This window comes from Eleutherodactylus coqui, chromosome 4 (genome assembly GCF_035609145.1).
Source record: "Eleutherodactylus coqui strain aEleCoq1 chromosome 4, aEleCoq1.hap1, whole genome shotgun sequence".
Lineage (NCBI taxonomy): Eukaryota > Metazoa > Chordata > Amphibia > Anura > Eleutherodactylidae > Eleutherodactylus > Eleutherodactylus coqui.
The window spans coordinates 80668515-80695912 of NC_089840.1; the positions used below are offsets into that span (position 1 = coordinate 80668515).

Consider the following 27398-nt stretch of genomic DNA (forward strand, 5'->3'; position numbering starts at 1 on the left):
CTCTACATATAACATTACGTTGTATGACTCTACAGTAATTAAATAATGTTCACATGATCAGCATGGTGTGCTGTTTTGCACTGGAACTGCTGAAGACCTCGGGACTGGGAGGCTGGGAACCTTTAGAACCCTCTCTGGGACTGTGGCTAGGGTGAATGGCGTATTTCTACACTGAAGCGTGCAGTCACACTGCAGCGCACACTAATAGAGTACAGTCACTACACAGAACAGTGCCTGTCAGGACATTGAAAAATAAGCACCCTCTACAGCTCTGAGGATGAGAAACAGCCAGGATCGGCATCAGCCCAAGCGGGAAGAGGGTAGAAGGACTTGGGAGGGGGAGTCTGCCAAGAAACCCGCACCGCTTGGAGCGCTACTCAGAATGAGGCAGCCCTATGCCCAGTCATGAGTAAGAGTGATGATACTGTCACAGACTGTGTCAATGACATACTGCTGTGTTTCTGGCACCATTTAAAATGCTACTTTAAAATTAAAACAATGTGGACAGCGCTGGGGGAGCTACACAAAGGTTCAGGGCACTGCACTCATATTCTGCTTGTCTTCTGCATCCAGCTGTTCTCTGCTCGGAGTGCCCGGCTGTTATACAGCCAAGCGCTCCGAGCGGGGTATGCAGAACACAGCTGGAGCGCTGTGCTCTTCATACCCTGGCTGTTCACAGAGTGCTCAGCTCTAATACAGCTGTGCGCTCCATGTGGAGTATGAAGAACACAGCTGGACCGCTGTTTTCTTCATACCCCGCCTCTGTTCAGGGAGCAGGATACAGCTGAAACAATAGTATCAGCTGTATCCCACTGTAAATTCCAGATAAGGCTGATCGTTGTCTTTCAGCATGCTGAAAGACAACGATCAACAACTGCTTAATGAAAACTGCACGATGTCAGTGCAGTTACACACAACGACGGCTTTTGAGCGAAGTTTGAGCGATAATTGTTATGTCTAAATGGGCCTTTAAGTTTCAGAATGCAATAAGTGTATGTATTTCTTATCTGATTGGACTATTGGCTCTTATATAGAAGGCTAAACCTATGCTTTGGAGTGTTGGTAACAAGAATTAAAAGATAAGGAGTCAATAGGAAAAATAGCAATACTAAATTATGTTAACATAGCTGCAGCTATTTCCTTGTCTAGATGAAGTTTAAGAGCTTTGAGACTAATTTGTAGATGTCAATAAGCCCTATGATCAATAATTATAATCTTTGTAACCTTTGTAATAGTAACCTTTGTATGATAACGCCCTCTTTCTTTCTGTATAAAAACTGTAAATCTCTTCAATTAAACAGAATTCTCTCTTGAGTTCTCATGGGATGCATCTTGTTGTAATACGAAGTGTTTCGTGTTATTCATAGATATTGCTAGCAATCTTCCCATCACGGGCTTCCATATCTACCAATTTGGCACCTGGCAATGAGGTCACATTGGTACCGGTGTGGTCCAATAACAGCTCCTTCAGGCGAACATATTTTAGTGCGTTTTTGGGCACGTCAAAATCCCACGTGCAAAACACAGAGGATAGAAGGAATTGGCACAGAGAGGTTCAATGAGAGCTATGGGAGATGCACAAATGTGCATATATGTACGTGCGAGTATGCACAAAATGCTGTGCATACCAGCGAACAGCTACACCTCATTTCCCTTAATAGGCATTTAAATCAGGGTGGGGCAATTCCTCTGCCCATGTGAAATAGCGGTGTCTGCACAAATATGAGTGCAACTGACACTTTCTCTGCGCAAGACCGAGCGTATTTTGCAATATGTTCGTGTAAAGCTGCAATTCTTGCTTTTGTATATACTGCAAAATGTGTTCTGTGACTTTTGTCTCAAGCACCAAAGCAACTTGCCCATCTTAGCTGCGCAAATCCCATTAAGAAAGCTCCAATTTTTAATGGCAGTAGCAGTGAGGTCACATTCTGAAAGGATGTGGCTTGTGGTGGTACGTATACAGTTTGCATCGGAGCTGTGCCCAGATTTCTGAATATTGGATTTTCCATTCATGAAAAAAAAAAATTTGGTAAAGGGACACTTATCGAGCCGGAGAAAGTAAAATTTATTACGTTTATTGATATATTAATTCTGTGGATTAGTGCTCTTCAGCCTGTTGGTGGCCTACTCCTGTGAAACTAACATCACCACAGATTAGGGGATAACTTTATGATCAGTGGGGATCCCTGGGAGAACAGGGGACCCTGAAGGTCCCCGCATGAATGGAGCAGAGGTGGCACATTCCCATCGCCACTCTATTCATGTCTACGTGAGCATTAGAAATTGACGAGTACAAGCGCTTGGTAATTTCCAGGGCTTCCATGTAAAAAGAATGGAGTAGGAGTGCCCATGTGTGACTTCTACTCCATTCATGCGGGGACTTTCAGGACCACTACTGCTCTGTACCTGTAACTCCATTACATGACCTGCAATTTTTTTAAAACATCGCAGGTCAAAAATGTCTCTAAAAACCTCACTCTACTCAAGCCCCAAACCTAAAGATTTTTGAAAAGGGAAGTGAGAAGCATAAGATCAGTTTTTCTTCTCAGAAATGGAGCAGAGAGATCGAAACCCTAAACTAAGCCCTACGCAGGTATGAAAGGAGCCTTATACTGTCCTTTTTAGGCTCCGTTGACTCTAGGGTCTTTATAACAGAAGTCATGACACTGCTGCAGAGTCGTCTTACAATGGTAAACTCGGTGACAAATGGACCCTACTGACTTGTATAACGGGGTCCATCCATTGGACTCTGTTAAGGTTTTATGAACTTTTATGTTTATGAACTTCATCTTTAGAGGTTTCAGGAAGTAAGAGTCACAGAGTTCTGAGCAAGTTCAGTAATGGGTGGGATGATTGTGAAAACCCAGGCATGCATTGTCATAGGATTCTAATAAGTCAGCTCTTCTAGCGTTCTCCTCTTACTATGTCCAGTAACCCATGTATGACCGTGACTCATGGAAACCAACAGAAATTCCTCTCAGCAGATAAGGACAAAGGAGACCACATCAGCCCTTCTTTACATTACCTATCCTGAAACCTTTAACCGTAAATTCCATTACATCGACATCATCTATCATTTGTTGACATGTTGACATGCATTCATGTAATTAGCCTCGAACTAGAGGAAGCCATAGTGAAGGATCAATCAATTTTCAACAGGAAGTCACATAGACTCGAGGCAATTCATTTCTAAAGGCTACGAATCTCATTGTCCTCTGGAATCAGTTTTCTATTATGCAGAATATCAGTTGGAAGCGATACATTGTATAAGATAGAAGACCATATAGTTCAATATCAAAATAACAGGTTCACTATAGATTCTGTAGAACAGATGTGTGTTTAGCTTTATTTACTAAAGTCTCATACACACGGTTGGCAAATTGAATTGCGGATCTCGCGCCTGTCATCGGAGCGGACGAGCCGCTGTTCAATTTGCCGATAGATGTGCCGAAAATAAAATCTCAGCATGCCATATTTTAGAGCGTTCTCCGCACGGACGGTTTCCATTGAAGTCAATAGAAGCCAACCGATCCACGGTCTAACCGGAATGACAATTCCGGAAAGGCCTCGGATTCTGTGTCATCGTCTAGCGATGGAGCAGGAAGAACTGTACTGTGCATGTGTGCCGGTGGCCCATTCGCAGTACAGCAGAAAGAAGAAAAGACAGGTCCGCAGGGTTGCGGACACTGGCGGATTCCGAGCGGGAATCCATGCGTGCCTGTGTACAGGCGGCCTAACCCTGAGTTCATATTCATTACCTTCTTAATAAAGAGCAAATCTCTTGAGATGAATGAGCACTATCTGTATTTTATAATGTATGTACTATGGCGGTGCTACACTGTTTCCGTAACACCCACTCACTTCACTGGTAGTCATGTAAAGAGTAAGGATGCCACATTGGGTGTTTCCGTTACACCCATCGAGGTGGTCAGGAAGCCAACCGCAAGTTTCTCATCTCAGTCAAGAAGTGCTGAGTGGGAATACCCCGTTAATGACTCTCTAAAGTTACAGCAACTTTCACTGGAGAACTAGAGCTTTGTTAGCTAGAACTGTATTGTAATAACTTTAACCCTTTCCAATCCAATTTATATCCTGGTTTTCCTAGGGGGCTTACTCTTTTTCTGCCATTATGCAACGGCGCTATACGCTGGCTAAAGCCAGTACTGCATGAGGTGACACGTTGGATAGGCTCCGACAGCAAAGAGGCTGGCAATATACAGTAAGAGAACCCCGACGGATGTCTTCCAATATCGGAGCTGTACAGCCTTAAATCATAATGTCTTTAGAAGTCAGACTGTGGATTGGAAAGGGTTAACAATGTGCTGGAAAAAGTAGTGGAGGGAACTCTAGAAGTGTAAACTTCTCAAATATATTTTTTATTGAAGAACTTCATTAATTAATTTGTCGCCATTTGCTGATCACAGGCTCAGGATCAAAGGGAAAGGACGTGAATACTATTTGGGTAACATTTATGTATCAAACTGCTCCTAAAATACTTTATTCATTTTGGGACTTAAATGGTTTTAGGGAACAGATTAAACGTAGTTAGATTAGTCCCCTGAGACTTTCGGCCCAAAGAGACCTACAGTAGAGTCAAGAGTATTTATACGACACGCTGTAAGAAAGTGCCCATTGTTGTCCCTTGATTGGCAGCCTTCATACTTCCTATTATTCCATCTAAATATAGAATTACATAAGGAAGGGAGAGAAGGTTTGAGTCCTAAAGAACCAGACACATTTTAGGGGTATTATCCATGTGGAGGTTTTACTGCCCTATTTTTTTTTTCAGCGACCAAAATTATTTTTGATGTTTGTTTTTACATATAGGGCTATTTTTTATAATTTTTTTACTGACTTTTCATGTTTTTTAATTTTTTGGGGGGTAAAAAGCTAAAAAATATAGTTTTTAATTTATAGTTTATTTTTAATATTAGTATATTTATGCTAAAATAAAGTATGGGAATGGGTTCCTCATTTTTTGGGGATGGTTTGATATATAATTTGTATAGTTTTGGATAACAGGGCGCAGACGGCAACGGTTTTGATTGGTGTCGCCAGTGGGACATTTTTTTTTTTATGTATATATTTTTATTTTATTCTGTAATTTTTTTAAACTTATTTTTGCAACTATCTTTTTTACCATTTATGTCCCTTCATACTTTTCCACTGTATCTGGGGCATCAATAGGAGCCCCAGTTACAGGGAAAAACATCCCCCTGTAGTGACAATAATCACTGGCAGAGCTGGCCAGGATCTGCAAGGACCCTGCAGCTCTGCCGTGACAAAATCCACCCGGTAGTTATGTGATCGGCGGGTAGCATAGTGGAAGTAATACTTCCACTTTTAATCTTTAGTACATAGCGCTCATTGAGCGCTATGTAACCTGGAAAGGAGAAGACAGAAGCGGTTAAAAACTGATTCTCTCTTCTCCTCCAGGTCCTCAGCTGTGTCTGACAGCCAAGGACCCGACCTGATCCCACTTGATTGCAAGACCTGAGGCTTTAATCCTGCGCCGTATATATCTGCTATCAACTGGGATTAAAGTCCAGGACCAAGCACTGTATATTTATCGCACTTAGTCCTTAAGGGTTTAAAGTATGTAATCGCACGTATGTATAAAAATCATAAGCAGCATAAAAATAAAAAGACATGGTAAGAGACTACTCAACATATAGATTCCCCATATAGTTAAATATCAACCAAACCTTTTTGTTAACTTTAATAAACTCAAACTACATAGATGCAGCAAAGTTTAACTTGTTAGTGATAACTTTTTGTGACAAGTTGTCTTTTCTTCAATCATTAGTAAGTAAGCTGTTGTTCTCTTACTTTAACATAATAAAGGTCATTGAAATAAATTGTGTCACTGAAAGTTACCATAAAGTGTTAAAAATCATGGTAAACTATTGTATCTGCAAATTACAAACATACTTGTCAGAATATAGTAGCGTGGAGCAATTACTTTGGATACAATAGAACACCTGAAGTTGCTCTGTGTCAATGATCTAACCTCTATGGGGCCAGTGGGTCTTCTACTGAGACCTGATCGTTGGGGGCAGTAGATTGCAAAAGATTGCCTCCAGAGGTATTATGTATCCACTTATCTGCCCCAACCTCTATGATTCAGTCAAAAATTAATGAATGTCTATGGCTAGCTATTAATGGATTCTGTAACTAATTTTGCCATGGTGTCCATAGAATTAAACTATTAAGCAAAAGTATAATGTGTAAGGTACATCATTTAGTAAAAAATGCAGGAGACCGGTTGCTACTCATACAGGTAATGATGCTGTCAAACTTACTGCTTCTTTCCTGCCAGTAGCTTTTGCTCCATCCTCGCTGCAGTCGGTTCTCACAGCTGTCTGCCCTGTCTGCTATCCCCTGTTTTCTTTCCCCAGCCCCCTGTGAGTAATATAGAAGAACAGGAAGTTCTGAACACACAGCTGTTTTAACAGCAGAGACAACATCCCCCTCCACCAAATCATCACAGTAGTTAACTTCCGCAGAGCGAGCACCAGATATAGTGCTCAGATAAATGATTATGCTTTAGAGCCGTGATGAATTGAAGCTACTAGAAATTCTAGCCTTTTTTTGTGGATTTCGGGGATGTGTGTGTTCATTTTTCTATTCGTAGTCTAAAAAGATTTACCTATCTCAAGGCTACATTTAAAATAGATGTCTAATTTAGAAGACACATTTTTATATATCCCATTAGGTAATTCTGAATTAAAAGTAGGGGTCCTGTGAGAGCCTCATGCGGCGCAGAGAGTTAGGGCAGCAGAAATACAGTCTTAAGCTCTTGCTCACAACCTGAAGGTTGTGGGTTGAATCCCTGCATGGTTCAGGGCTGACTCCTTCCGAGGTCAGTAAAATTATCCTCCAGGTTGCTGGAGGGTAAAAGATGCCTGGGGAAGGCAATGGCAAACCACCCTGCAAAAACAGTCTGCCAAGAAAAGGTCACAATGTGACGTCACCCTCAGTCATGGCTCAGTGCTTGCACTAGGGGACTTTACAAGCTTTTGGAAAAAGTGGTGAGGGGTTACAATTAGAGATGAGCGAGCATACTCACTAATGGCAATTGCTCGAGCGGGCATTGCCCTTAGCGAGTAACTGCCCGCTCGAGAGACAAGGTTCGGGTGCCAGCGCGGGGGAGTGGTGAGTAGCGGCAGTCAGCGGGGGGAGAGAGGAAGAGAAAGATCTCCCCTCCGTTCCTCCCCGCTCTCCCCCTCAGCTCACTGCGCGCCGCCAGCCCCCGAACCTTGTCTCTCGAGCGGGCCGGTACTCGCTAAGGGCAATGCTCGCTCGAGCAATTGCCCTTAGCGAGTTTGCTCGCTCATCACTAGTTACAATGACTATTTCTCACCTATTCTGTTCAGCAATATACTGACAACCCACTGATTTGACTGGACACTATGTAATACCTAATTTCCCCTGTCGTGCTGTAGAGAAATTACACACTTACTGGCAGGTTTTTCCACAGATTACAGCGGGTCACAGCAAGAGGAAATTTTGTGATGTGCTCATTGTCAAGGTGTTCTTCTAAGAAGTAGGAACACAACAATTAAAGCAGAGAATCCCTTTAAAGTAGATTTCAGAGGTGATGGAATTTCCGACAGAGGCTCCAATGGAAATGGGAACAGAGCCATAGACGTTGTAGCACTACCTATTATGATAGAATTTTTACAGTATTTTACTTTTTCAAAGACTTGCTAAAAATGTAAAACAACTTGAAAATCTAAGATGACATTTTTTGACTTGCACTAATTTTACCTATAGTCCTACCATAGTTGTGGCACTGCCCAATGAAATGGAAAAACTTTTTAAAAAGTAGAGCAATGATACAGATACAAAATGGAGATGATGTGATATGGTAGAAGAGTGTCTTGTTCATATGAGCGTACATTCTGAAGTCTCTAGAATCAGAGAGCTGAAGAGCATGTGCAATACAAGCAAAGGCTGGAGGAGTAACCTTCCGTCAGGCGCAACCGATCTATCAGGCACAGCACGCATTTAAAGGGGTTGTCCCGCGGCAGCAAGTGGGGTTAAGCACTTCTGTATGGCCATATTAATGCACTTTGTAATATACATCGTGTATTAAATATGAGCCATACAGAAGTTATTCACTTACCTGCTCCGTTGCTAGCGTTCACGTCTCCATGGCTCCGTCTAATTTCGCTGTCTGCTTGCTTTTTTAGACGTGCCGTCTTCTTCTTCTGTTTCATCCGGGCACGAGCAGGGTTCTGGCTCCGCCCCCTTCTACGCGTCATCGCGTAGCTCCGCCCCGACACGTGTGCCGATTCCAGCCAATCAGGAGGCTGGAATCGGCAATGGAACGCACAGAGCCCATGGTGCACCATGGGAGAAGACCCGCGGTGCACCATGGGAGAAAACCGCAGTGCATCCTTGGGAAAAGAACCGGCGGCCATCTTTGGGAAACGTTTTATAAGTTGCTGAAACACAAGAACTGTGAGTAGAAACCTGCTTTAAAAGCCATTTACACTGGTGCATAGTAATGTATGCTTAAGAAGGGGGACTGGGCAAAGAAAAAAAATCACTGTTGCCTCGAGACAACCCCTTTAAGTTTTGTCTTCCCACGCTAGGCAGCGTTGGCGTCTGTTGCGTCCCTTTTTACTTGCTGTTTATAACCATGTTCACCAGTTTGCTCTCAGTCTTTCCCAGGAGAAGTTATTCGAGTTTTGATCTGACCATTTTCTTAACTTAAATTCTTATTTTTTACATGACAGTGGTATTTGGTATTGAGAATCAGATTTACTTACAATTTTCTAATAATTAAATGAATTATTAGTTTTTTAATTTGGAATTTACCTCAAAATGTTGTTGATTAGTTTCAGGTTGCTTGAATTAACAATTTAGGTTTTAATTACCTTTATTTGCTGTCTGCTTTCAGCACTGTCCGTACTAGCAGTGGGTATAAAGATCAGTTGATAGTCGGAGATCCCAAGTGGTAGACCCCAATGATCAACTAATGACCTATCCTGAGGTCATCAAGATCATCAATAGTAAAAGTCTCAGATAACCCCTTTAATATAGATGATGTATCATTGGATTTTCAAAAATCTAGGCAATACAAACACTATCTCCATCTCCAGTAAACTGATAGTCTTGACTAATAGATCCATGAGTAGAATCTTCTCTTTACTATTAGAATGCCTTCATATCACAATATGAATCATAGAATGGTAGAGTTGGAAGGGACCTCCAGGGTCATCTGGTCCAACCCTCTGCTCAGTGCAGGATTTACTAAATCATCCCAGCCAGATGTCTGTCCAGCCTTTGTTTGAACACTTCCACTGAAGGAGAACTCACCACCTCCCGTGGTAACCTGTTCCACTCATTGATCACCCTCAATGTCAGAAAATGTTTTCTAATATCTAATTTGTGTCTCCTCCCTTTCAGTTTCATCCCATTGCTTCTAGCCTTTCCTTGTGCAAATCAGAATATGGCACTGTGACAATCCTTCAGTTATTTGTAGACAGCTATTAAGTCTCCTCTCAGCCTTCTTTTTTGCAAGCTAAACATTCCCAGATCCTTTAACCAATCCTTATAGGACATGATTTGCAGACCGCTCACCATCTTGGTAACTCTTCTCTGAACTTGTTCCAGTTTGTCTATGTCTTTTTTAAAGTGGGGTGCTCAGAACTGGACACAGTATTCCAGATGAGGTCTGACTAAGGAAGAGTAGAGGGGGATAATTACCTCTCATGATCTAGACTCTATATCTAATACACCCCAGAATTGTGTTTGCCTTTTTGGCTGCTGCATCACATTGTTGACTCATGTTCAGTCTATGATCTATTAGTATACCCAAGTCTTTTTCACATATGCTGCTGCTTAGCTTAATTCCTCCCATTCTGTATGTGCTTTCTTCATTTTTCTTGCCCAGATGTAGGACTTTGCATTTCTCCTTGTTAAATACCATTCTGTTAGTCGCTGTCCACTGTGCAAGCTTTTCTAGATCTTTTTGAATACTCTCTCCCTCTTCCCTAGTGTTAGCTATCCCTCCTAGCTTTGTTTCGTCAGCAAATTTGATCAGTTTCCCATCAATTCCCTCCTCCAGATCATTTATAAAAATATTGAACAACACTGGGCCTAGGACAGAGCCTTGTGGTACCCCACTTGATACATTCTTCCACTTGGATGTGCAGCCATTTATGACCACTCTTTCAGTACAATCACTCAGCCAGTTGTGAACCCACCTAACAGTTGCCTTGTCAATCCCATATTAGGTCATTTTTTTCAATAAGTATGGTATGGAATACTTTGTCAAATGCTTTACTAAGGTCAAGATCAACTATATCCACCGCATTTCCCTGATCAACCCTGTTAGTGATATTGTCATAGAAGGAAATTAGATTAGTCTGGCATGACTTGTTTGTTACAAACCCACGCTGACTCTGGTTAAATACTCCATTTTCATCCAAGTACTTGCATACATGCTGTTTAATAATTTGTTCAAAGATCTTCCCCGGTATAGAAGTCAGGCTCACAGGCCTGTAGTTCCTGAATCTACCTTCTTCCCTTTTTTGAAGATAGGGACAACATTTGCCCTTATCCAATCTTCTGGGACTTCTGTTCTCTGGGAATTTTCAAAGATTATGGCAAGTGGTTCAGCAATTACCTCCGCTGCTTCCTTTAGTATCCTAGGATGTAATTCAGGCTTGAATTCATTTAAGTTAGTTAAGTGTTCCCTCACCATCTCTCTGCTTACAGATAGCCTGCATTCTTTTATTCCCCCAATAGCACAGGGAAGATCAGTTGATGTTCCACCTACTTTCTGAGAGAAAACAGATACAAAATAGGAATAGGAATTTAAAATATGGACCACGTGGCTTGAGGAAAGAAGTAGTATGCTGCAGAAATGCCTAGCCTATTACAATAATTTTCAAATTCAGCCCATGAATGCAGCCAGAAGTGCTCTTCATGCCCCATATTTCCACCCTTATACACCCATCTATCATAATATGGACCACATCTGCCGATATGGTCAGTGGGTGAGCAGCAGTGAAGAACAGACTCAGTCTACCAAGTCTATATCTATATGTGTTTCTCCAGTGTTGTGCTGATAAAACCACACAACGTGCGCACACACCTGCACTCTTCCTCAGACAGTCCCTTACCCCAGTGATACCTCCGCTTTCAGGTTGCTAATCTCCCCTTTTACTCTTCTATTATTAGGCTTCTTATGAAATTGATCCTAGCGCGTGTTTGGGAAATTAATCTGTGAACCCTTCTGAGGACAAGGACTGTACTTTAAGTCTTTTTCTGTCTGGTGCTGTGGAATACATTGGCAATAACTGAATAAATATTGAATAAAGAGCATTTTGTTTAGATGCATCTCCACGCTTCACCATGCTATTCCGAATTACTACCTGTTTTGCTACTGGCTGTAAAAGTTGCAGCATCATTCATTAGACTAAGTGCTGTTTACAATGCCAACTTTGGAACAGGACGTCTATTCTACTTTACTGTCTGAAGGACAGCCTTAGCAGCAAATCTGTGTTTATGGTAATGTTATTTTCTGATGCGGATGCTTGTTCTTCAGAAGTCATACAGAATATATTACACCATATCATATAGGCTGCCTGCACACGGCAGATTTTTGCTGCGGAATCTGGGGCGGGCGTTCGCTTCCGGGTTCGCAGCAAAAACCTTCCATAGCATGCTATGGTAAAGTGAATCTTCCTGCACACAAGTAGAAACCAATTGCCGTTTCCACACGCGGAGGAAAAATTGCAGAATGCTCCATTTTCCTGCGGTGTTCCCACAGATGGCTTCCATTGTAGTCAATAGAAGCCACACCGGCTGCGGATTCTTCGGGAGAAAGCAGGAGTTAAAAAAACATAAATTTGTACTGTGCATGTCCAACAGCAGCTCGCCACGGCCACCCGCAGTACAGAAAAGAAGAAGAATGACAGGTACAAGGGTCACCGACCGTGGTCAGAGCCGGAATCCGCTGGAGAAACCCGCATGCGGAACCCTGCATGCGGAATCCGTCTCTGCCATGTGCAGGCGGCCATAGTTACATAATCCCCTGTCATCTGGAGATATTTGATCATATAGACAGATTAGCCATAACATTAGACACTGACAGATGAAGTAAATAACAGAGATAATGACACCATCATGGGATGGGAAGTAGGAAAATAGGCAGGTGTAGGGACCTGAGTGACTTTGACAAGGGCCAAATTGTGATGTCTAGATGACTTAGCATCTTCAAAATGGCAGGTCTTGTGGGGTGTTCCCAGTATGCAAGGGTTAATACCCAACAAAAGTGGTCCCAAGATAGATGACAGAAGGTGATCTGATCTGATGAATCACATTTTCTATCATGTAGATAGTCAGATGTCTGTGTCTCTACCTGAAGAAGAGATGGCACCAGAATGCACCATTGGAAGAAGACGATCTGTTGGAAGCAATGTGATGATCTGGAAAACCTTGGATCCAAGCATTCATGTGGATGTTACCATGATGCGTACCCACTACCTAAACATTGTTGCAGAGTACGTACAGCCCTCCATGGCAGCGGTCTTCCCTAATGACAGTAACCCCTTTCAGCAGAAAAAAATGCATCCTGCCACCCTACAAAAATTGTTCGGAAATGGTTTGAGGAGCATGAAAAAAAGCTCACTCAAGGTGTTGACTTGGCCTCCAAATTCATTAATACCCTCATCAATCTAATTAATCATCTGAGATTTGCTGAAACAGGAAATCTAATCAATGGAGGTCTCACTTTACAACATACATAAAGAACATGAAGGATCTGCTGCTAATGCTTTGGCGCCAGAAACCACAAGACTTTTTCAGAGGTCTTATGGAGTCCATATCTTGATGGGTCGAAGCTGTTTTGGCATCACAACGAAGACCCAAATAATATTAGGTAAATGGTTTTAATGTTGTGGCCAATGGCTCTATTTCCTGTATTTCTTTAAATTTGTGTTTTGATCCATAAAGTCATCTGACTTTATCAGATGACACACATACAGCTGGGATGTGACTTACTAAAGATTCCTCTAATTTCAACATTCATTCTTTGATACAATTTTGTTCTCTCAAGTAATTGCTTTTATATAAAATTATATCAGTAGCCTCGCCCAATTTAAAATGCTATGTGAAGACCAGACTCGTGATTCTTACTTAAGGTCGCTTTCATACGGTCTAAGAAGATTGAATGAGATTTGTGTGCTGCGAGATGCACAAATCTTGCACCAATATGAACCCCGTTCTTTTGAATGGGGTCATATACATGAGCGATTTTTTTTTCTGTCCTGCATCGCGGTGGAGGCAGAAATCGCAGCATAACCTATGTTTGGGCGTTCCTTGGAATGCTGCGCCCATTGTTTTCAATGGGGCCGACACAAAAATATCAGACTGCGTGCGAGATGGGAAAACAATGAGAAACACTTGGCGATGCTTGCTGAAAGCCATGCTTGGAGATCGCTACTTCCCTGAAGCGATGCAAGGTGTTTTTGACACAAAACAGAAAGGTGCACAGGTTTTTTTTTTACAGTATTTTAATTTTTTTGATACTATAGGGGACTAGAACCATAAAAGCTATGGTCACTATTATAAAACTACAATGCATTATCGCTCACAATAACAATCACATGCTATGGCAGGCCTGGACACCAGTGTATGGCATCCAGTTGGCATGGCAATCCATCGTCTCTTCGCGATTGCATCATGAGAGTGCTGATCATATCATAGAGGGAGCATGCTCCCTCTGTGAACCCATTATATGCAATATGTACTTGGCATGTAAGGGGTTAACAGCGGGGATCACTGTTCTCATCGATCCCCACTGTTGCAGCGGCTATCACTTCTGAACCCGCGCCATGTACAGGACGTAAGTTTACGTCCTATTGTGTTAATTACAACTCTGCCAGGACGTTAACATGTATCTTATAGCGTTAAGGGGTTAACAGCACTCACTGATAAGTATAGGCATCAAAACTAAATTAACGGAAACTCTGTATTTTTTATGAAACAATAAAACTAATTAACATGAGAGCTTTAATACGGTATGAATACATAATTTAACATGATAAAGACATCCTGTTTTGGGAGCCAGAATATAACTATCAGAATCTAAAGGGTATTCAAAAGGCTTCAAAGGGAATCTATCAGCAGGTGTATACTGCAACATAGTAGCGTCAGACATCAGCGCTCTGTCACTTACATTTTTATTTGGAGTAGTTTTCATAAAATCACTGATTATATCAGCTGCAGCTTGGATTCTCGTATTCATGAGTAGCAGGGCTCTTCCACCAGTAAGAAGCTGATTGGCATCTTCTGCCCTTCACTCTTCATAGGGAGAAAGCTGTCAATCAGCAGCAGGTGGGAGGCGGCACTCATGAATATTGTGGGCTCCAGAGCGCACCCATCATTGTAAGGATTTCAGCACTGAACAGTGATGTTACGAAAGCTACTGCAACAATAGTAGCTGTGAAGTCGGGGTCTATCACTAAATTATGTTGCCGTCAGAGCAGCTGAAATCTGGTGACAAATTCACTTTAAACTCAAGAAAGGGTCTGTAGCATCCAATATACAACCATTTTCTGATACAGTATACTGTGTTATAACTCTCCGTTTTTAAGAGCTCTGTTTGCAGTTGGTTGCACTTAATTGGATTTATTTTGGTCTGTCAATCATTTTTTCAACAGGACTTTCTACCTATCATGCTTGCACAAGCGCATTAGCGCTCCGCTCACTGTCAATGGGATTACCGAAATAGCTGAGTGGCACCTGCTTGAGTATTTCTATTAGCTTAAATGAATGGAATGCTGACCATGCATGCTTGGCTAGCGCTCGATGGTACTGGTGCATTATGTCTCCACTGGAACTATGGGTGGAGACATGTGTTGCCCTGACTCAGTGACAGGGAACAGGCAGGTAATGCCCCCAGCTGTGGATTGGCTGCTCCCCGCACACAGCATCCCAGGTCCTGGCTGTATTACCTTTTACGTTCGTCTTTCCCCCACAGACAGCATGTCAAGTCCCACGTGTTCTTCGCCGCAGGTTGTAAACAAGCCGCTGCTCCGGCCAAACAGCAGCTGTCACAGACGACCAGAAAAGTGTGCTGTAGGTAAGCCGCCGCTCCTCCGGCCGAAAAGCAGCTGTCAGTCCTCGGCAGAGCTGGCCAACAATAGCACCATGGACAGTGAGAGCGGGGTTGGTGGTGGCTGCGACAGTGCCAGCGATGTACGGGAGCGGAGCCCACCCCGGAGACTGACAGTGGGGCCGGCTGCTGCGGCTGCAGGTGGACAGGAGCTGGAAGCTTGCAGGGCAGTCCGGCAGATAGCTGTGTGAGCGTGGAGGGACAGGAGCGGAGATGGCAGTGAGCAGCAGCAGGGGAGACGGGAGTCGGAAACTGACAGGGCAGTCCAGGAGGGAAGTTGTGTGAGCGCACCTCCGGGGAGTCCGCCTGGGAGATGAGTGAGCTTGGCAGGGGGATGGGCGGTACATGTGGGGAGGTGTGTGTGCGGCAGCCAATCCGCAGCTGTGCCCATCACGCAGGTGTACCCTGTAACTCAGGGCTCCCAACCCATGTCTCCACCCATACATCTGGTGGAGACATAATGCAGCAGTACCAAGCTCCATTACCAGTGATGTCACTGCAGGAGAAGAAGTAATCCCCGCAGTGACAGGGGACATGGAAGTCCCATTCTGGTGTTTGGCCGGGTCTCAGAAATGAGACCCCCCAACTATCTGTAAGTTATTCCCTATCCACAGGCAATTTTGGTGCAACCCCTTTAAGCTCCTTTGACATTGGCCAATCGGGCCTGAATGTTCCTACAAGTGCCAAAAATTTGAATGTTTAAAAGGATGAACAGTCAACTTATGAACTAGCAAACGTTCATTCATCAGCCGATCGTGTCATTTAGATGAGCATAAAAATGCTCACTGGCCAGCACCCCCTGTATATGGGTGCAACTAATCAGTGACAGCTGTATGGGGATGAACGATTGTGCAGTCTTGCAGAGGTTGTCCCACTTCTAGCTGTTTTGCTGCAGGAAGCATTGGCCAGGGTTGATACTGCAGGCTGAGTCCTATTCACTTTAATATATTCAGCCTGCAGTATCAACCCAGGCCACTGCGCAGTGTACGGAGCTGTCTGCTTCCTGCAGAAAAACATCTAGAACTGGGACACCCCTTTTAAGGTCCCTTTAAATAGATAGCTAATCTACCATTGCTGACAACCACTGACTGACAATGAGCATGTTGGTCATTGCTTGTTCCCTCTGTTTACACAGGCAGATTATCCGTTCTATGGGGACGACCAATTTTTTTATACAATCCTTCATACAGCTGTCACTGATTAGTTGCACCAATATACAGGGGGTGCTGACCAGCGAGCATTTTTGTGCTCCTCTAAATGACACGATCAGCTGAAGCATGAGTTTGCTCGTTCATAAGTTGAATGTTCATCTTTTACACATCCAGATTTTGGGGTGAAGGAGAACTTGTAGGAACACCCATAGCGAATCCTGTCCTCAGCTGAGAAGTGGATACAGCTATTCAGTCTAGGCAATGTCTGTGAGCTAAACTCATTAGCAGCAACTCTACAAATCCCTCAGGTAGTTCGCTACAATGCATCAGTCTGGAGTCCAGACCGGTTAGCTCACAGAGCATCCTGACAATGGAAAGGAAATGAAATATAAAGTACATTAGAAAGCTGAAGAACTTCGAATCCCTACATTTATAAAGCCTTATTTATATAAAATTGGAAAGCCCCTTCAATGTATTAGAGCTCCCTTCGCTTTTTGAAAGGAGGAGAAGGTAAACTCACTCTGAATAATCAGGCTACGAGTGGAAGATGAAAAAATACAGCTATTAATGCCGGTCTCACACAGGCAGATCGAATTCTGCATGCGGGAGCCTGCAGGGGAATCCGCCCCTGACTATATCTGGCATCCGCGCGTACCTGTCATCTTTAGATTTCTTCTGTACTGCGTATGGACGCGGCGAGCCGCTGTAGATCATGCGCAGTACAATTTTTTTTCAAAACCGTTTTTCCTGTGCCGCAGCAAGGTCAATTGTGGATGGGCCGTGGATCGGACGGCTTCTATTGACTTCCATGAAAGCCGTCCGTGTGGAATCTGCACTAAAATAGAGCATGCTGCAATTTTTTTCTACGTTTGTGGAAAACACAATCGTTGTCAGCTCATGTGAGCGGACATGCGAATGTTCTATTGTTCGAATGTGTGCGGAATACCGCGGATCGACCAGGTGGGTGAGGATTTTGGATTCCGCAATTCAAAGCTGGTCATGTAAGACCGGCCTAAAGCATTACAAAGAGGGGTACCATGCCCTGTGCAAACACTACAGAACGCCTAAATAGTGCCACCATAGTACCACCTAAGAAATCTATATAATGCCATAATAATACTGACTTTCAGTGCCTAAATAATAGTGCTACTCAATTCCATGATAACAGTACTTAGGCCACGGAATTTCAAACCAAGAATCCGAGAATGATAGTTAAATCCAGCTGTGAATCTTCCTGAATAGAGCGCAGGATGTCCCAGGCATGTCCCTACAATCCAGCCCTGATGAAACACATATGCTGAAGCCCCTACAGAATACCCCCATAGTCTGCACTACTGTATATGACTAATAACATGTCAGACTACAGTTATAGCAGATTGGACAAATATTCTAGAGCTCTGCAGCATTGGAGCTTGATTATACACACAGAACACATGGCATTATGTCTATGCATTGTAAACCATGGACAAACTGTGTAAAGGATCTCGTAGAGGAATCTGCATATCGTCCAGAATTCCCAATTGTCAATAGGAACCTGCAGTATACATGGTGTCCCAAAAAATATATATACACTTTAACCCTTTGCAATCCAATTTTGGATTCAGGGTTTCCTAGGGGTTTTTCTCTTTTTACCATTATACAATGTCGCCATCTGCTGGCTAGAGCCAGTACTTCGGTATGGGACATGCTGAAGAGGCCCCCGACAACAGAGCGGCCAGTAATATACAGTAAGGATACCCTGCTGGACGTCTTCCAACATCAGAGCTGTACAGCCTTCAATCAGAATGTCTTCAGACGTCAGACAGTGGATTGGAAAGGGTTAATAGTTTATAACTCAGTACCTCAAGGGGGGAAGATAAATCAAAACTGGTGCAAAGGAAAACTGGTTTAGCTGCCCATAGTAACCAATCAGATTTCAGCTCTTGAAAATGAAAGCAGAGACCCTTTGCATCAGTTTTGAGTTATCTCCTCCACCTAATTTCACAGGTCCAACCAATTAAAAATAATGGCTGAAGCCAGACTAAAGTTTGCCGAAAGGAAATTTACCCTAAAGTGCTAAAAGTTGCAAACAAATCCATCTACAAGACTTTCTAGTAGTGGAATAGGAGATAAGTTTGTGGCAGATGCAGCTGTGCAGAATATCCACAAGAAATGTTTCAGAAGACCCCAGACATCGATGAGTCCCACAAAACAAAAAAGGTTGATAGAAAAGTAGCTTCCGAGTCCAAGAAAATCCGTATGGCAAGGGTGATAGGGATTTCAAAATGAAGTGTCCATGGCATTAGAAAAGTTACATGCCAAGAAAAGTCCAAGCCCTCAATGAAGATGATCCAGACTGGGGAGTGCAGTCTTGTGGTCAAGTGGTACTTGGCAAGATGTGCAAAGGATGTGCTGTTTTCCAAGAAAGTTTGCTTGGAGCAAAGAGGCTTCAACGAAATGACTAAAATAACCACCACAAAGACCAAATGAAATGGTCCTTGATGTTTGTGACAATTAGACAAAAATAATTAGTAATTTGTGTATGAATTAATAAACACGGGCTTTATAAATATTCAAGGTGTGTATACATTTTTTGGGACCCCTGTATGTTTATTACAAACCTGGCTGGGAATGATATTGTTATAATGTAACGGGACAGTCCTGCTTTAGAATGGTGGCTTGTCCGAAGGCTCAAATGTTCTAGTTACACTAGTCTTTGGGAAAATGTAGCCATACCTGAAACAGTCAGTGTGCCAATCTGAATCCAATGCCTGCAGATAACGTCCATCATAGATACTTAGCCCACAACTGGCACATACTGGCAGTTCATTACCTGTAGAAAGAGAACACAGAGTGTAAACAGGGTGCCAACAGGAACACATTCTTAAAGGGCCACTCCAGCAAAAACACATTTTACTATCTCTTGACTCCCTCGCTTGATTACCTGTCACACTGTGGAGGTCTCTTCTGTGTATTGCAGCCACTTCCCTGCAGTGCAGCCCCCTGTTTGATGCAGTCAGGAGGATGAGCTGTGACCTTTTTTTTGAGCACGCATGAAATGCGCTTATGACAACGAACCTATCGAGATCAATAGGTTCAATACTCTGTGTTTTAGCGCAGACAGATTTTGTGTGCGACAATACCTGTGCAAAAGGGTCATGTGACTCTGCCTTAAGGCTTATTTCACTCGGGCTGTGCAACGTCCCGTGGATGCAAGACATTTTTGTGCTAAGTATTAAAGGGGTTTTCCAGTGAAATACTATTGATGACCTATAGGTCATTAATAGTTGATCAGCCGGGGTTCGTCGCTCGAGACCCCGACCGATCAACTGAGCGGGCGCATGCTATCAGCATAGCAAATACACAGAGGTCAGAGCCGAAGCCTCTGTGCCGACCTCTGTGTAGTAGCCAGCGCTTGTAACTGCAGGCACAGCTCTCATTGAAATCAACGTGTATTTGCGGCGCTCAGCTGATTGGTCGCGGTCCCGAGCGACGGACCCCAGCCGATCAACTATTGATGACCTACAGATCATTAATAGTATTTCACTGGAAAACCCCTTTAATACTTAGTGAGGCCTCCTTTGGCCCTAATGACATCAGATACTCTCCGTGGCATATCAAGGTAACCTCTGTGTTCATGGTTCTTGCTACTCCACCGATGTACCAAGACCAAGCCATGTAACACATCCCCAAACCATAAGGGAACCTCCGCCGTACTTAACTGCTGGCACAACACGCTCAGGCAAAAGGTGTTTCCCATCATCCTCCACATCTAGGTACGTCTATCTGATCTATAGATGAAGTAGTGCGATTTGTTACTCCATAGAAAGTTCTTCCACTGCTCAACTGTCTAATGATGGTCGGTGTGTATTCTTTGAGAGAACTCGACAGACGTTTATGGAATCAATGGAGGGAAACACCAGCTGACGTTATCAGACATTAGTGGAAAGTATACCACAGAGAGTATCCGATGTCATTGGGGCCAAAGGGGCCCAACTAAGTATTAACATATGTAAATAAATACTACTTTGGATTCTTGCTCAGGTCTCCAATTGTATTTGGTAGGATAGCGTACAGCTTCATGTACTGTACATGGCGCAATTTATCAAACTACCGAGAAAGAATTTGGCAGGTTTGAAAAAAAAAATCAATATTTAGGCAACTCTATGGCTCAGTGTTGGAGTCCTGGGTTTGCTTCTGTATGGAGTTTGCATGTTTTTCACATGGGTATCCTCTCATGTTTCAAAGCACCTCCTATTAGATAAATTGGTTTTAGTGAGTATACCCTATATAATAAACTGTAAGGGGACAGGGACTAATATGTGTGATGATAATCTCCTCTAGATAATATGATGGTGTTATATAAGCAACAGGAAATAAGTTACGAACAGTCGTTGGACGTTTACATAATTAAAATTATTGCACATGTACTGCCATTTTGAAACCCAAATTTAACTGCCATTTACTTTATACGGTAAAGTCAGATGACAAACATTTACGTTTTTTATGTGTGATATTTAATTAACAATATACAATATAGTTTTATCAATTACAGTGAAAAACTTTCAGAATTGAAAATAGGTATTTCTTAATCATTTCATCATGGAAGAAACTGAAATGACATTGAAAACTCTGAGTTAGCACTTGGCTCTGAGATGTAGCCCATTTAAGTTAATATATGTTCCTTTATTTAGATCCACAAGGTTAGAGGAGTGAAATCATTACATAAAAAAAGTATAGATAGTAAAATAGTTTAATAACTAAAATGTAAATCAGATACCGTAACGCTTGAATCTTAGAATTGGTATGTATGTATAACACTAAAAGATGCAAGTAATGGTTGATTTAGACACAACGATTATCACCCAAAATTCGCTCATAAGCCATCGTCTTAGCGATAATCGCTGTTTTCGTTAACGATTTGCTCATCGTTGTCTTTCAGTTCTCTTAAAATCCGACGTTCAGCTGTTTGCTTCTCGTTTGGTTAAAATAACATTCGTTCAGTCGTTCAGCGATTCAAGGGGAGTTTTTATTCGTTTGGCGGGGCGTACATATAGCCGGCTACAGGCCCAGCGATTGGCTGATGGGAGGACCAAGCTTTGCTTTACCCACGCCAACCTGGTGCTCAACCAAACTATCGCTCAATTATTGTTTATTTTTCGTTCAATGCAAACACAACGATAATACAACGACTGAAAAGCCCGGATGTTACGTCCATTTTCCGATTAATTATCATTAAAAGCAAAACCATCGCTCACTTTTAATCGTTATAACCAAAATTGGACGATAATCTATGGGTCTAGATGGGGCATAAGTGTTCTGCAACCAGTTTTTTTTCCGTAATTTCAGGTTAGAATCCAGGATGTAACGTACGGGAATTGTAAAAACTGTTCTTAATATTTTTGTCACGTGTGGTAAGGTTTTATGCCCAGAAACATTGAATTACTCCGATCCTAAAGACATATCACCAATATTTCGGAATCCAGTTAGGCGATCAGGACAAGCACTGGGCACCGCATATTGTCTGCAGTTCATGTGCTGTGAACCTACGTGATGCTTGAACAAAACAATACATTCAATGCCGTTTGCCGTCCCAATCATTTGGAGAGAGCCTTCAAATTATGTAAACTATTGCTACAGTGACAAGAGACGCCCCAGAGAAGGAGTACAAGCGACTAGCAAAGAGAATCCACAAAAAACATGCCCTGCAAGGGTAAAAAGTACAGTAAAATACGCCGATATGTCTGCAAAAAAGACTCATTCATTCCGCAAAAACAGCACCAAGGTTCACGAAAAATGCATACTTCCATGTGAAGGGGACCTAACAGGAAAATGTGTCAGACAAAAAGACATGCTTTGTTTCCAAGAACAGCGCCACTCTGGTGCAGGGGTTGTGTCTGGTATTGCAGTTCGTTTCCATTTAAGTGAAGGGCTGTTATTCCGTATCCGAGCTTCACTGAAAACTACTTTTTGATATTTCTTTCATTATCATACACAGGAGCTGGCATGCATAAAATATGTCCTCGTTCTCATTACCTTATACAGGAAACTCAGTTTACTGTCTGAAGATTAATAGGACACATTTTGGGCCCCAAGGTCGCCATTCAGAGCATTCCTATTATTGTAATGATTACCTGCCGCTCTCCTTAGATCACAGCTCCTTACAAGAATGGATGTGTTAAACATTCCCCTCCTCCTCCTTTCAGAATGGATGGCCTGTCCTACCGGCCCATCAGATCATGCAGATTTGGAATTATTTAAATGTTCTTCCAGATATTGTATTTGGGAATCGCTTTGCACCGTCCAAATGAGATGTGACATCCATCTAACAATCTGAAGGTTTCTCTATAGGAATGCAGCATGGATATTGATGGACTCACGAGGCCTGTGGCATTAAAGGGACACTGTGACCTCTGAACAGCAGCATAGACCCAGGTGATGTGACGGGGACTCAGGGATGTATTTTTGGGGTGGATGCATTTTTTATACTCACCACTCCCCGATTCCCGCAGTATTCCCCTAGTGAAGTCAGTGCATGGTCTGAGAATGTTACACTTTCAGACTGCTATGTGCGTGTATTCTCATAGACGTCCTGGAAAGTGGCATGGCTAGATAGGCAGTCATCCATGACAGTGCTGGAGGCCTTTAGAAGATTCCAATGGAGGCTGCAATGGACACCGAATGGCACCTTGTGATCAGTGTGGCATTTGGGACCTCTGAACCTCTAACAGGGTAGGTAAATGTCTGTGTCCAAACTAACAGCAGCATTTAAGAGGTTAACAGTCGCAATCAGTATTCACACTAATCGAGGCTGTTGCTGTCTGGTATCATCTGCAAAAAACAGCCGTAACCCACATTGTATGGAGCATAAAACCCTGAAAGCACAGGACATAACTGTACATCCTGTGTCATTGAGGGGTTAATTATTTTTAAGGATGGCCAGCAGGATTTTAGTTAAAAAATATATATATCTCAGAAAACACCTTTTAAGTCTTGTTTATGATTATGCTGATACCATGCTTCCCCCAAAAATAAGACCTACCCTGATTTTAGGGAGGGGTTGTGTGGGGGGTAGCTTGAAATATAAACTCTATATGTTTGTTCGGCTCTGATTGGTTCTCGAGCACCGCAGCTGAGCCAATCAATGCAGTGCTCGATGAACCAATGTCATGGCTGTGATTGGTTTCTTGAGAACCAATCAGAGCCATTGCTTCCTGAAGGCGGGGATTTCTGAACCCCACTACCAGGAAGCGATCTCCAGTCGGCAGCTGAGGACTGAAGCAAGAGCGCCAGAGCTCTGGAGACTAGCGGGAGAGCCAGACAGTGCCTAATAGGTAAGTACGATAAGACATCCCCCGGAAATATGACCCTGTGCCTCTTTTGGCTCAAAAATTAAGATAAGACAGGGTCTTATTTTCGGGGAAACACTGTATCTATAAAATAGAAACTCATTGCGGTTTACAAAGCCTCTGCTGTAATTCTACTTTTATCTTAAGCACATACAGTCAGGGCCATATTTGCCATTAGACACTGGATATCCAGTGCCCAACGTGTCTAGTTGTGAGGTGGCAGCCCAAAGGGCAGGGAAAACATTAAAAAAAATATAAACTTCCTCCCTGAGAGTTGACTTCTGTTTCCTATTGGACCAGGATAAGGTAGGGGGTCTGGTAAGCAAACCACTGCATGTAATTGTCACATTGTGAGAGTGGACTGACATCAATCAATTCTTTTCCTCTCCTGTCGGCAGTGAACCCCGCACTGACTGGTGGACTGGCAGTCAGTCTGCTGGGTAAGACTACCCGCAGCCACAAAGCACCGCAGAGGAAACCTCCGTCTTCTCACTTGGGACTTTCAGCATCCGATTAGTTGGCAGCAGCCTATGTTTTGGAAGTGAACCTGATGTTCTTGTCCTTGAATGTGGGGAGCCGGTGATATTGAACGTAGGAGGCGGTGGGTGGGAGGTGGAATGTCCAGCTTTTGTATTTTCCAATGTTTTTGTTGCAGGAGGTGGCGAATTAATAAAAGCATGCCACCCCTACATAGTTTAACAGATCACAATTTTTGTTCTGGCATGAAATTATAGAAACGATCAGTCAATTGCTGCTTCAAGTCCCAAGTGGACAAAAATAAAGAATAAAGTTTAATAAACAAGCTGCTGCCAGGGGTGTTTGGCATTAACTTCTTTTCTCCTCCCTGAGACCTCATTCCCATACAAGTGTTATAGCGTGGCTAAGTTGCGACCATCTGAAGCGTTGGTTTCCAATATATTCATTCAGGCGAACAATTGTTTTGGTGCGCAAAGATGTCAGATTGAATGATATCGCACATAGGCGTGTTATTTCAATGACTGAAATTTCTTTTTGTGGAAAAATATAGGTCTTGCCCTATCATTGGGGTGTCCGCCTATGGGAGTCTATATGAGACGTCAGAAAACGGAGGGGGAGGGAGTTTAGCAGCGGCTAGCACTGCTAAACACTGACAGGTGAGGCATTTAAAGTGATTACTAGTAGTTCTGCCGACCGAGGAATTCCCCTGCATTACACCGCAGCCAGCCATGTGAGTGGATGGAAAAATTGCAAATAGTAGCCGCCACTCGGTCGCGCCTATTCTTCATTCATGCGATTTTATGGTGCAAGCTGCGGAACATAAAATTGCAACGCTCATGTGAAGGAGGCCTAAGAAAAACTCATGTACTCTCAGCATGGGTGCATGTGAATGGTGGACTTGGGGATGGCTGTTGGTGTAAAGAGCAGTTATCTAAAGCATACGTCAAACACAAGGCCCGCCAGCCGAATCTGGCCCACCACTTTATTTTATGTGGCCCACCAGCCGAACAACAACCTAAGAAGCACTCCGCTCACCCAGCCTGCAACTCCAATCTGCCGGCAGCAGTGCAGAATCTGTGACTGCCGACCTGTCCCCCCTGATGTCTGCGTGCGCTAACCTAGTTCTACTGTGGCCACTATGGGGATGGGGTCACTATTACAATTACAATTGCCTCTTTGAAGTCAACCATAAGGTTGGTGTGGCCCTCAGTGAAAATGAGTTTGACACCCCTGAACTAAACTGTATAGGCAGCAACTTTTACCTGACTTACGGAGAAGAGGGCTTGAGTGATAAAAGTGCCTAGGGCAGCATGAACTCTAATCATCTAAGTACAAGGATATGGATAGGAACATCTTCTATGTCCCCAAGCTTCCTTCGCCATCTGCATGCTCATCACTATGCTTTCTTTCATGGGATCAATACTTTTGAGCTTTCATTTATCATCCACTGCTCATTTGATGCAAAAGAACAAAATGACAAATCAAACCTACATGAATAGCAAATATAGTAAGAAATCTGCAGGTACAGAAACCAACATAAGCCTTTAAAGGGACATTCAGTCTGATATATATATATATATATATATACATATATATATATATATATATATATACATGCTAGCTTTTCATTGTGTGCAAAAAAAAGGACCTACTCTACATTTCTGCGTATTTGTGCACCAAAGGGCCCAATAGAAGTCTACGGGAGGTGCGCAAATGCACAATATGCTGCGCAAGTCTTTGAAGAACAGAACACATCTGGACCTCATTAGGCTAAATAGCATTTTAAATAATGTCGGAGGAAGATGTGTTGTGCGTACATGTGAACAGGCTCTGCATGCACAAAAAGTACAGTACTATTTGCTAATACGTGCACAAATTAATCTAGTTTAGTGCGCAAATACGTTGCGCTGAGGGAAGCATATTTGCGCATGCGCTTGTCTGAAGCCGCGAATAATCTCACATCAGATTTTTGGGTATTCCTTATACTTTAAGTCCAGCTCTCAAGAGCCCTCAGTTTACTGCTTGCTACAACTCCCAAACTCAGTCCACAGCTCTGCAGGGCTGACCAAACCAGGCCACACTACAAACCTGACCAATCAGGCAATACTTCATACCTGGCAAACCAGGCCACTCTCCAAGACTTGGGATATCCAGACCTCAATATAGTTGCTTGCCTTCACCGCAAAGCAGATATCTCTCATAGCCCCAACCTGACCTAGTTACAAGCTTTCCCAGGAATGAACCCTCAGAGCTGATGTTATTCTCCACAGTGCCAGCAGAGCCTCCTAGACCTGACCGCACCCAGGCGGACAATACCCTCAGCCAATACAGCTTCACTGGCAACACACCCACAACACTAAAAGCCACCCTCTTCCATCTTTTGCTATCCAGATGACCTGTTACATAAAGACATCACATACAGTACAACATGAAGAACATATCAACAATGAATATATGACTCACATAACTATATGTCCCATTTAAAGGAGCTTGCAAACATTTATAAAGGATGCATGCTCAGTTCATGTGTTACAAGGGAGAACAGAGACTTCAACGCCTTATAGTGCAACATCTAATGTGTATGGGGGTATATTGATTCTCCCCCAATGGCAGATATCAGGGTAAACAATGATCAGGCATGTTAGGTATCAACATGCCTGGTCCTTTCTTCTCACAAGGGATGAGAACACATGCACACTTGGCTGAGCCGAGCAGGCATGTATATGGGGGTGGGCCGAGCAGGAGTGTATATGGGGGTGGGCCGAGCAGGAGTGTATATGGGGGTGAGCCGAGCAGGCGTGTATATGGGGGTGGGCCGAGCAGGAGTGTATATGGGGGTGAGCCGAGCAGGCGTGTACATGGGGGTGGGCCGAGCAGGAGTGTATATGGGGGTGAGCCGAGCAGGCGTGTATATTAGGGTGAGTCTAGCAGGAGTGTATATGGGGGTGAGCTGAGCAGGCGTGTATATGGGGGTGGGCCCAGCAAGCGTGTATATGGGGGTGGGCCGAGCGGACGTGTATATGGGGGTGAGTCTAGCAGGAGTGTATATGGGGGTGAGCCGAGCAGGCATGTATATGGGGGTGGGCCCAGCAGGAGTGTATATGGGCTGAGCCGAGCAGGCATGTATATGGGGGTGGGCCGAGCAGGAGTGTATATGGGGGTGGGCCGAGCAGGAGTGTATATGGGGGGAGCCGAGCAGGCGTGTATATGGGGGTGGGCCGAGCAGGAGTGTATATGGGGGTGAGCCGAGCAGGCGTGTATATGGGGGTGAGCCGAGCAGGCGTGTATATTAGGGTGAGTCTAGCA

General features: G+C 43.4%; 1 protein-coding gene across 1 annotated transcript in view; it reads right to left on the reverse strand.

Annotated features, from left to right (window-relative positions):
• The window catches only part of LIMK1 (LIM domain kinase 1), a 101218-nt gene that overhangs the window by 54954 nt on the left and 18866 nt on the right, over window positions 1–27398 (reverse strand). Inside the window, exon 2 of the mRNA XM_066599733.1 lies at window positions 19003–19099. Coding sequence (XP_066455830.1) covers window positions 19003–19099 — 97 coding nt within the window. The remainder of the gene's footprint in view (window positions 1–19002; window positions 19100–27398) is intronic.